The sequence below is a fragment of the Plasmodium yoelii genome, assembly GCF_900002385.2.
Source record: "Plasmodium yoelii strain 17X genome assembly, chromosome: 10".
Taxonomy (NCBI): Eukaryota; Apicomplexa; class Aconoidasida; order Haemosporida; family Plasmodiidae; genus Plasmodium; species Plasmodium yoelii.
The window spans coordinates 384,790-397,511 of NC_036182.2; the positions used below are offsets into that span (position 1 = coordinate 384,790).

General features: G+C 22.9%; 2 protein-coding genes across 2 annotated transcripts; one reads left to right on the plus strand and one right to left on the minus strand.

The window, feature by feature from the left end:
• Positions 1–134: 134 nt before the first annotated feature.
• PY17X_1006700 (conserved Plasmodium protein, unknown function) lies at positions 135–5,462 on the minus strand (the record flags this gene model as incomplete). The annotated part of the gene is made up of 6 exons (XM_022956176.1): positions 135–194; positions 298–398; positions 500–626; positions 783–924; positions 1,041–5,133; positions 5,402–5,462. The coding sequence occupies 6 exons, from the start codon at positions 5,460–5,462 to the stop codon at positions 135–137; spliced, it is 4,584 nt and encodes a 1,527-aa protein (XP_022813256.1).
• A 2,078-nt stretch (positions 5,463–7,540) lies between these two features.
• On the plus strand, positions 7,541–12,361 carry PY17X_1006800 (conserved Plasmodium protein, unknown function; the record flags this gene model as incomplete). Its single annotated transcript, XM_720218.2, has 1 exon — positions 7,541–12,361. The coding sequence occupies one exon, from the start codon at positions 7,541–7,543 to the stop codon at positions 12,359–12,361; it is 4,821 nt and encodes a 1,606-aa protein (XP_725311.2).
• Positions 12,362–12,722: the final 361 nt, after the last annotated feature.

Genomic DNA, 12,722 nt, shown 5'->3' on the forward strand with positions numbered 1-12,722 from the left:
AATACTTATACTAATTAATTAAATTATAAAGGGCGAAATGGCTTAGGGAATAACTATATAATGGGAAAATAAAAGGAAGAGGAAATAAAATAAATTTTAAGTCAAAAGATAGCAAAAAAAGAATTATCACAATTCTATATTTCCCTTTCCGATTTTGCCATTTGCTCCTTAATATAATTACTTAAATTGATGAGCTGCAAATAGGAAGAAAAAGTGAATACATAAATTCATGTATATTTGTACATATTATGAAAATTTAAAAAACGTATATTAATAATATTTCTTTTTGATTTTTACTTCCTTAGTCTTCGAACTTTGGTACATTTCATGCACCTGTTCGACATCGTCCAAAAATTTGTTTATCACCTTTTTAAATTCATTTTTATAGTATATTCCCTCTGAAAAAAATAATTAAAATTATATATATGTAACAGTTTTCATGTTAAGCCATTTTTCAACACTTCAAATTTTTCGTGACAAAATAAAAAATTATACGTACCTTTTTTGAGTACCAAATAAATAAAATTTAGTATATACTTGCAAAATTTAAAGTTATACGGAGGGGCACAATATGTTAATGTTTTTACAATAAATAGTCGTATCAAGGATTTATCTAACAAATATATCTATACGAAAGAAAAAGAAGGTATTTTTTTCCAGAAAGATGTATATTTTTTATAAGAGAAAGTAATACGCACATAAGCATATTTGTTTTTATCATATTGAAAATCTCAGATTTTATTTACATTTTTATGTATAAATAATTTGGGGCAGAAACTTACCATTTTCTTAATTACATTAATAACATAGAAAAACATATTCTCAAATCTGATCATATACACAAAAAACAAAATTATGTTCTCACGTAGTTCTGAAAACTCTTGTAACGTTTTCTCTTTTTCGATTATGAATATGTACAGCTCCCTGTTAATGAAAAAAGAAAAAAAATAAGATATATTAAAATGGACATAAAAACATATATGTGTATACCCAAGACATAGTCATTGTCGTTTTACTATTTTCCATGTTTCGTATCTTACTTAAAAAAATACAAAGTTAAGAATCTCTTTTGTGGATACTTATCAACAATATGTTTGAGAATAATAAACTTTGTATATATCAAATTGACTTCATTTGAATTAATATGCTTATAAATATTATTATAAACATATTTATATATTATTGATGCTGATAAATTACTGTTTATTTTCCCAAGTAATAATTTATCTTTTGTTGAATCCGAATAAGTATTACTATGCATAATATTATATATATGAAATATTTCTGTTTGTACAAATTTTATAAAATTGTTATAAGTTAATCTAAATTTATAAAATAATTTATAAAAATAATGTTTTTTTTTTTTATTCATTTTATTAACTTTTAATTTCTTTTTACTTTTTACATTTTTAAATATGTGACTTTTTACTTCATCGCAAGACATTACTTCTGTTCTTAATTCAAATAAATCGTTTGCATTTATGCAACTGTTTTTTACTACACTATTTTCGCTAGGTGATTTTTGATCATTCACATTTTCTTCATTGTTTGGTCTTGGTTTTATATTATCTTCTTTTGTGCTATCATTAATTTGATTATAAGTATTACCAATAGTAATTTTTTTGCTTATATTATCGTCATTTACAATTTTGCTATTATTATCATTCGATATCTTTAATACCAATTCGTTATTCTTATCAGTTTGTCTTACTTCTTTCTCTTTATCAGCACATACATCTTTTCCATCCTCTTTCGTATCACTATTTTTTAATTTATGTTTTTTTGACTCTTGGTTGTTTTTTATTTCTGAAAATTCTTTAAATTTCCGTTTGCTCTTTTTTTCTATTTCATAATTGTCTTTACCCAAAGAATGAATTATATCATCATCTGGGTCGTCTTCATCACTCATTTTTATTCCTTTATCATAATTGCTGGTAATTTGCGTATTCTCACTTTCGGTATTATAGGATGCACTACCTTCTTCATCTGTTTCACTATTTTCATCTTCATCAATAATAGATATTGTATCGTCATAAATGTTAAAATAAGAAGTCGAATATTTTTTGGATGAATTTTTTTTCCCTTTAAAAAAGCTAGAATAGTAATGATTATATACATATTCATATGGAGAATAAGTAGTTAAAAATATAAGAACTCTTCCATATATTTTATACATGTTGTTATTAAATAATTCATTATTAGTAGCATATATGTTTATAATATTGTTCAAAAAAAATATATCTCTCAAATGTATTAAAGGAATTTTTTCTGCATATATATTAATTCGTAAAAATTCTTTATTATGTCTATAATCCCTATTTCCAAATTGAGATGCTGACGGCAATAAAAATTCACTAACATCGCTTTTTATTTTGTTTAATCTTGGGACATCTTTATTTATTTTTTCATCAATCATATTATTATTGATATCCTCAATTCTTCCAAATCGCAACTCTTCTGAATCAACTAAGCTAGAAATTGTTGTATTCCCGTTTTTCCAACTGCTAAAATCTGCTATCATTTTGCTTCCCTTTTCCTTTGAAGCGCTACTACCATTACATTCTGTATTTTCATCCCCACATTGACTTGTAAAACCGCTCATTTCGACGCTACTAACTCTTTCATCATCATTTATTTCTTCTTTACCCACTTCTGAATCACTAATTTCTCCACTCATTCTTGCACTACTACTCATCTCAGAACTTGCCACTTCTTCGCCACTTATCTCGGATCCACTACCAAAACGATTTCTGTTATTTTCATCTTCCAAATTGCTCCTATTTTTATTTGAAAAATTCGAATTATAATCAAAGACACTTACACTATGAGAATAAACTTCACTTGAGCCATCATTGTCTTTATTGTGATTGGGTGATTTATTTATCGCGGGTTTTTTCCGTCCTGATTTATATCCAGAATTATTATTATTATTATTATCAAATAAATATGTTGAATCAAATAATAACAACTTATTACCATTAAATATTCGTAGTACTTGTAGTATATTATTATGTAAATTAACAATTTCAGTATTATTAATATTCATAAAACCTTTATTTCTTGTCATATATATATTTTTAAAAGTATTATATAATGATGTATAATTATGTAAATTATTAATTTTAAATATAAGATAAGAGATACTAACTTCATTTTCTATAACATTATGAAAATAATTATTACATATATTATGTATATTTATATCATTATAAATAATATATAGACATAAATATTGTGATAATCTCCTCATACTATTATCATTATTATTTCTATATATATATTCTAATATTAGTTGTGTATATATATATGAATTTTCACTAATACATATATTTTTACATATATTTAAAACTTCTTCTTCTTCTTCTGGTTCTTTTAATAATAAAAATTTACATATTTCTTCACTAATACGTAATGTGAATACGTTGAAATTACTTGTATATGTAGTTATACTATTACTATCATTATTCCCACTAGAATTGTTACTATTATTACCATATCCATTGCTATTACTACTATTATTATTACTCCCTTTAAGCTCAAAATAATATCTATTTACAAAGTCTTCGTATAAACAGGATAAAAATGGATCTAAATGTCGATCTTCATATAATTTTAATACTTCTTTTGCTACATATTTATTTTTCAAAATTTTCCAATAAAATGGTGGAGGTTTCCATGAATGTGTATCTCTATATTCGTCCATATATTTTTGCAATTTATTAGTTTCATATTTTGTGGATAAATAATCACACAGAGCTTTATACAAATAATGCAAACTCTCGTCATCATGATCATTTCCACTATCATCACTGTTTCTACTATGGTATATTTCTGATCCCTCATCTTCATCTGATCTTGCATCACCATCAGATTCCGCGTCTTCATCTGATACACCATCCTCTTTTTCAATTCGCTCTTCACTTTTATATTTTCTACTATATTTTTTTTCTGAATATTCTTGATGTGGTTGTACAAAATTTTCAGAAAAATTTATGCTTTGCCCTAATTCCGGATTTCCATCCGAAAATTCATTTATTTCATCATTTTCATTTGAGCAGATATAAGAACCAGTTTCCACTTCCCTTTCATTACTATAGTTTTTATTTTTATATATTTCGAAATTCCCAGCCTTTTCTTTTTGTTCATTTTGATTAATCTTATTTCCAATTAATTTTCTTTTTTTGTTTTTTTCTGCATTATTATACATTTTATTGCTATATAATATATTATTCAAGTTTTCATTCTCAAGTTTATTTTCTTCGTAATAAAAAGAGGATTTATAATAATTATTGTATAAATGTTTTTTTTCGGATTTCGAATTACTTTTAACTATCTCATCATCATTATCATTATCGCTACTCATAATCCAGTTAAACCGATCATTTGGATCATCTAAATAAAAAATATCTGTATTATTATTAATAGGGTCATTATAGGAATTACTAATATTGGGGTTAGTATTGGAAATGGAATGGCTGTCTCTATTTTTTTTATCATAACATGAAGAAGAAAAAATATTTCCATAATAGCAATGCAGATAATTTACATAATTTGTCTTTCTATTATTCAATTCTTCTTCTTTGTATTTCTCTGGATTATTTTGTATATTGTTATATTCTATTTTATTAATTTGATTTAGTTCTTCAATTTGTTTGAAATTTTTATAAATTTGATATTTAAACCATATTTCATTTTCTTCATCTTCCTTTTCTTTTTTTTCATTATCACACAAATTATTAGTAAACATATCTAAATTGTTCATATATTCTGATACTATTAAGCATAACCAAGAATACCCAACATAGTTATCAACTAATTTATTCAGTAACAATCTATTAATATTTTTAATTATTATAAAATCGCCTTTGCTAAATTTATAGTCCCAATATATTTCGTCATTTTTTAAATCCAAAACATTATTTTTACTACAGGTACTATTATTGTCAGTCCAACTTTTGTTACTATTGATAATCGACTTACTTCCCTCTTTGTTCCCTTTATCAAAGCATTTTAATAAATATTCAAAATCATCATTCTTAAAACAAAAAAAAAAAAAAGAACAAACTCTTTTTAATATTATAAATATGTCATCGTCTAATATTGCATCGGTTTCTCTCAGAAATTCAACCCCTTCTAAAAAAGACATCGAAAAAATAAAGAAATAAGCAAATAAGTAATTTTGTAGAAATAAGCAAATAAGTAATTTTGTAGAAATATGCAAATAAGTAATTGTGTAGAAATATGCAAATAAGTAATTGTGTAGAAATATGCATGGATATGTATACACATATAAATACGAAGGAAAAATATGTATAAAATTGTTTTTTTCCTGCATAGCTGCAAATTTCTTCGTAACATTAATCAATTAAAATGAATAAATCATGGGCTTATTTTTAATTACTTTTAAACTGGTCAAACGAGCAATTACTTAATCCTATACAATTTTTTTGCCTCCTTTTCATAATGACATTTCATTAAGTTTGATAAACAATATATCAGGTGTAAACAAAACAAAAATGTGCAAATGTGGTCAAATTGCATACTATACAAATTATTCCCGTATGTACATGTAAATTCCACTACTACAAAGGGCTATTAAATACATTAATTAAAAAGTAATAAATAAATAAAATTAAATTCGGAGATAACAATGTACATATATAGCTACCTTTGGTTTTGTAAACTTAAAAAAATATATAATAAAAAAAAAAAAAAATCGAAAAATGGAAATAAAAAAAAGAAAAAATTTTCCTTTTCTCATTTATATATTAAACACAAAATACTAGACTAAAGCATAAAATAATTACAAATTATTACTTATTTTTGTCATCCTATGTTTTCTATATCTAATTTTTAAATATAATAATTAGCAGTTTGTAGCGTTAAATAAATAAAGTCTGGATTGTGTGAATATAATATATATGCATATATAGCACATATACATAGCAAAATTAGTACACATATATAACCAGCATTACTTTGTTTTTTATAGAGGATTTCTTAAAATATTTAACCCTAAAAATATTTTATGTAAGTTAACAAGTATATATGCAAAATAATAAATTTATAAATTAGTTAAAAAAAATTATTATCTTTACATTAAATAATATATAGATGCCACTTTTATATTATTATACAAAACCCTGCATCAACACCTAAGAAAAATATTTTCTTAATGTTTGGAATATGTTATATAAGAATTTATACGATCAAACCTTTTAGGGTATTATAATTTTTATACATATAATGTATTTCAAATGAAGATATACGTATAGTATTTTTTATACGTATGTGTATATATGCAACACATAAGTGCACATACAAAAAATATATAATATTGTTTTCTTTAAAAACAAATTTATCAAATAAAATTACAGCAATTAATTTAATCTGAAAAAAAAAAATACTCCATATCCATTTAATACATTTTTAACATTTTTTTTAGTAAAATTGTATTTATAAAAATACGGATACACATAATTTTATATAATCCTTAAAAAAAAATTGTAATTCTAATATTTGTTTTCGAGAGTGCATGTTTTTTTCAGAACAGTGTTTATTATACACATTTTAACATACTGTGAACAAATTCTTTTTACACTTTTAATATGTGTATGCGCATATGCATACATTTTTATTTATTTTTTTTCTGTATACATTTGTATATTTAATATAATATACTATTATATTATACATTTTTTTTATTATATTTTTTTAATATTTTTAAAATGTTTGAATATTTTCATATAAAAAAAAGGGAATATAATTTTTTTAAAAACACAAATGAAAATATTTATGTACATATGTAGTGAGTGCATTTTAACAATGCTACACATTTTAAAGGATATGTTATAAATCGATTAGAAAATTTCTAAATATTTCCTAATATATAAATATAACCGTTTCCACGCTGATTTTTAAATGTAATAATTTTTTTTGCCCATTCCAAGATTGTTTCGTTTTTTTTAGTAACAGTTTTATTTTGTTAATTTGATTGGTAATTTATTATTTTATGATTTCTACTTTTTCTTTGTTTGCTTCAATTTTATATGATAAAGAGCGTTGTATTGTTAACCGTTTGCTCTTTTTTTTATTTTTTTTTTAAATACATTGAATGTGTTTAGTACACCCATGTGCAAATGCATACAAGATTGTATACATATGTATATACGTGAAAAAGTCTTCACAAATAAATCAAATAATAATAATAATATATAAACATAATAAAAGCACAATACCTTGTTGAGGTATTAGTGCATATTCACACACGTGTATATAGACAATTGTGCAAAATAAATGATGTGGAGTTGTCCTCCTATATGTAGACATTTATTACATGCACACCCATATACACACATATATGCTTCTGGCCACGTTTGCACAAGACTTATTTAATACATTACAAATAAGAAAAATACGAAATAGGTGAAAACATAGCTTTCCCAATCAGTATAGATTATTTATCTTTTCACAAAATAAACTAATTTTGTTTCTTTTGAATACTTCAATTGTATATTAATACCAATTACATACCAAGCAAATGGATCCCATTAATATTTTAAAAGATGGAGAAAATATAAATAAGCCTAATTACTCAAATAACTACGATACAAATAGTTACCCGATAGGGGCAAATACTGACGCGTTTAAAAGAGAATATATTCATAGTGACATTAAAAACGTTAATTTATTTCAAACAGTAAATACGAATGATGATTTACATCAAAAAAAAATTAATATTAGTCCAAGTGAAAACAAAAAAATGGCTTTGTTAAAGGAAAAATATGTTTACCAAAATTTAGAAACAAATAATGAGCAAAATTATCCTTCAAATATATATCTTAATAACAGTGATATGAATATTTCTGGCAGTGCTAATAATACCCACATAAACAATTATGGGGCAAGAATAAAAATATCTAACATAGAATCTACGACAAAAAAAAAAGAAAATTCTAACAATTCAGATATAGTAAGAAACTTATTTGATGCAAATAAATTTAGAATTCAAAAAGTGAGCGAAGCTAATATAGCTAAAAATAATAATAACAGTAACAATGCTAAAGATAATGGGGCGAAGAAAAATTTGACGAGTATTCTGGCCCTTGATAAAATGGTAGAAGAATGTGATATCAACAATTTAATGTCTACAAATCAGTTCAAAGATTTATATAGTCATCATAATAAATATGTTGATAAAAATTATCAAACAGAGTCTAATAACGTAGTTTTTTTAAATGCTTATAACGAAAGCAAAAATATTACACAAATGGACCATAATACACTTTCAAATAAAATAGATGTATCACATTTATCAAAGGAAAATATTTCGTTAAATAAAGGTTATGATAATTATATGAATAATAAAAACACTCCTAATACTAATGAAATAAATTTGTCTGGAAAATATATCGAAAATACATTTTCGTCTGAAATTAATAAAAATATAGTGAACCCAAAACAGACCATTGTTAAAGAATCTTATATGACAAACAATATTAGCATTGATAATTTTTCTAAATTTATTGAAAATCCCCAAAATGAAAACAACAAAATAATAAATGATGAAGAATTTTGTATACAAACTAGAACTAATATGAATGGTATTCCATTTAATGATGATCATAATTCTAATAAATTTTATGACGAAAATAAAAACATTAATAATTTTAATAACACTAGAAATTCGAAACCCACAAATGTTTATACTGAGGAAGATGAAAATAACATACAAAATAATTTGTTTGAAGTTTATGATTATAAAAAAAATAAAAAAATAATTTATTATAATGTAAAAAATCACTATAACCCATATAATGAATTAAAGAAAAAGGAAACAAACAATCAAAATATATATGATAATAAAATATATGAAAATGATATATATGATTATTTATTACATCAATATGAAACAAATTATAAAAATATAATGGAGAAAAAATTTTCTACTTCTAATAAAAGTTTTGCAAATGAACAAAATGAATTCATTTTAAATGGAGCAAATTTAAAAAAAAAATTTTCAAGAATCTTTAAAAATTTAGGTATCAGTAGTACTGACAACAAAAAAATGGATACATTTTCACAATATAATGACCAAAATACTAATGAAAGTATAAATTACAATGATTATAAAAATATAATCAAAGATGAAAAAAATAATCCATATACAAATCCTTCAAATTCGAATATTAATAGCGATTCCAATGATCGTAATATGTCTGATATTACTCCACTTTGTGAAGAAAATCGTGATACTTATTTTCGAAGTGGTAATAGTTTTGATTTATCCAATGATACTTCTATGGATATATTTAAGAATACAAAAGAAGTATATACGGAAAAACCAATATTACTCTTGAATTATATTAAAGAGGATCCTGTCTACTCTCGAGATTTTAAAAGTAAAATAGAAAAAAAGAAAAATAATGATGAAGATATTCTAAAAATGAATAAGGGAATTAAAAAAAAATTAAAAAAAATGAAATATGATAACACTGTTGTTATTAGTAATATAGGCAGAAAAATAGGATCGACCACTTTTTCTAACCAAATAATTTCTGATACTTCTGCCATCCTCAATGATGAAACATATTTTACCGTAGATAATAATAAAGAAAAAAATTGTATATATTCTTATATCGTATCTAACGAAAATCAAATCAATTATGTTTATTTAGATTATGATAAATTATCAAAAAAAGAAGGTACACCAATCACAAACGATAACACTAGCAATATTAGCAGCAATGAAACGTTAGATAAAGAAATTTTAATTAATAATAAAACTGATATAACAAAAAAAGAGAACAGCCACAATATAAACAAGTTACTAACATTTTCATTCTACTTTTCAAACATAATAATGATTCATATTGATAGTCAAAATTGCTTAGAAATCTTTTATCTATTGTCAGATTATTATGATATTATTAAAAATATTCAAAATGATATAAAGTATAGGGAAAAAAAAAAACAAAATATTTTAGAAGAAAAAAAAAAGAAAACAGGTAAAGTAAGTAATAATAATCGAAATAACAATGATGACGAAAGAAATATTAAACTAGCAGATAATCATGATCGAACAAGGGGACAAAAATATTCAAAATTAGATTCTTATGCTACTAAATCTTCTTTAGATGTTTCATCGATGTCCCTTTTAGAGACAAGATTAAAGGAAAAAATTGATGAAAACAATAGTGATAATAATAGTAAAGAAGACAGTATCATATTTGATAACGATGAAGAAAATAAACAAAATGAAGGTTTGCAAGTTCCACATTTTTTCTTCATTTTAAGAGATGTAAATGAAAATGAACTTTTAAATTTTAAAGACGAAAATAAAAATGGTTCACTTTCTATACATCAAAATAAAGATAAAATAAATCGTTCAAATAGTGAAAACCCATACAATTTTACTGAGAAAAGTGAATCAAACAATGATAATTATACTCAAAATTACTTTAACTTTTTAATAAACAAAATAAAAAATAATAATATAAAAAAAAAAGTGAAATATTTGATAAAATTTTTAGGAAAAAAAAGTCTTTTTCTTTTCCCATCCTTGTGTAAGAATAATAATGATAATAACGATGAAACCGAGATAACTGCACAATATATGTCCGAATTAAAAAATTTAAAAAAAGAATTATATATACAAGGAAGAAGTATAGATAATATGCATAAACATGATGGAAAATACATGTATAAATATTTAAATATGCTAATTTATACAACAAACAATAACATTTTCTATAGTCCTAATCATATAAAAAAAAAAATCGAACGCTTTGAAAATAAAATATTATATAATATTCTAACCGATAATTTTTTACTTCATATTCGAAATAAAATAGAAAACAAATTACCTATGAAACCAAATTTATTTTTAACATTAATTAATCAAATAAAAATAGAATTTCTTGTAACTTTTGATAAATTTTCTATAGGAAATACAGAAATCAAAAACAGGTATAGAACCCAATTGTGTAATAATATCGATATTATCATATTAAAAGCTTATAAGGAAAATATAGCATATAGTTGTTTTACCTTTTATAATTTAATAGACAATAAAATTAGTGAATTAAATATTTATGAAAATATAAATAAAAAAAATTATCAAAATTTTGATCATTTACGTAAAGATATTAACAAGCTAAATAAACAAGGTATAGATAATCTTATATATAATGAAATTCTTAGTATAAAAAAAGAAGAAATGTTTACACATTTTATTAATACATATTATGATGGTAATATTTCACCCTCAAGAGAAGAAGACGTTGATGAAAAATCAGATTATGAATCATCTTCTTTTCCAAGATTACAAAAGGATAATTTAAAAAAAAAAAACACATATATAAATTATCAATCGGATGATACTATCGATTCAGTAGGATATAATAAAAAAATTACCAAAAAAAAAAGTAGTATAGGTACTAAATATTTACATAAAAATGAAAATATGGCAACTATTTTGAAAAAAGAAAAAAACAAAGCAAGTTCAAAAATAGATGAAACATATGATTATAGTGATTGTTCTAATAATTCTTATGGAAATAGTATGATAAACAAAAATAGAAATTTGGAAAGAAAAAAAAGTAATTCATATAATCATTCGATACTAGAAAAAAGACGCTCTAATATTAGCAGAAGTATTTCAAATAAAACAAATAATAAGCATAAAAATTTAAACGAACAAAATAAAGATACAAATACCTTGCGTAAAGGTAACAGGTCTAGCTCAAATAATTTTTCAATAAATAAAAATATGTCCATTAATTTGGATATGTTAGTGAAAAGGTATAATCGACGAAATTCAAAAAATAATTCAAGGGCATTATTACAAAAAAAAAATAAATCAGATCTTGAACTAAATAATAACCAAAAAAAAAATAATAATTACAGAAAATATAAAACTGACGAACATATTAATACTCATTCGAATAATATCAAAAAATATATGACCACTAATGATTATTTAAAAAATATTGATCTTTATGTTAATAAAAAAATGAATACAACAGATTTGAATAAACCAAAAAATACATCACCAAAAAGAAGAAATACAGAAAATTATGGGAAAAAAAAAATAAGCTTTAATGAAAATAATATAATAAAAAACTCTAAAACTTTTGGAGAAAATAAAAAAAATATTTTTAAAGATGAATATTTTGGAGATCATCAATTTTGGTCTTTTGAGAAAAAAAATGAGGACAATTTTCATAGTAATAGTATCATTGGTAACAGTAATATAGGTGATAATAAATTTGGAATCAAAATTGAAAATAAAAATGGCAGTAACATTGATGCAAAGAAGAAGAAAAAGATAAATTGCTTTCCGATGAACAAGAAAAGGTAATAACACTTGATGAAAAGGAATATCGCTTTTCTTTCTATGCTTTTTATAATTTCCTTATATCACCTTTACATTATTTTAACATTTTATTAATATAAATCAAAAAAGATAAAGCTTATCTTTATAATTATGGAAGATGCAAAATATAGAGTCTGAACAGTGACCACATATATGTGTATGTTTTTTTTTTTTATTATTTTTTCGGTCTTTTTTAGTTTTTACCAATATGAAAAACTTTCATTATTATAATAAATATATTATTACACTTATTTTTGTAATGATATAATTGGTCTTGCAATTTTTTTTATTTCTATTTTATTTTTTTTGCGTTTTTTATTATTTCCATGGAAATATGACGCGTATA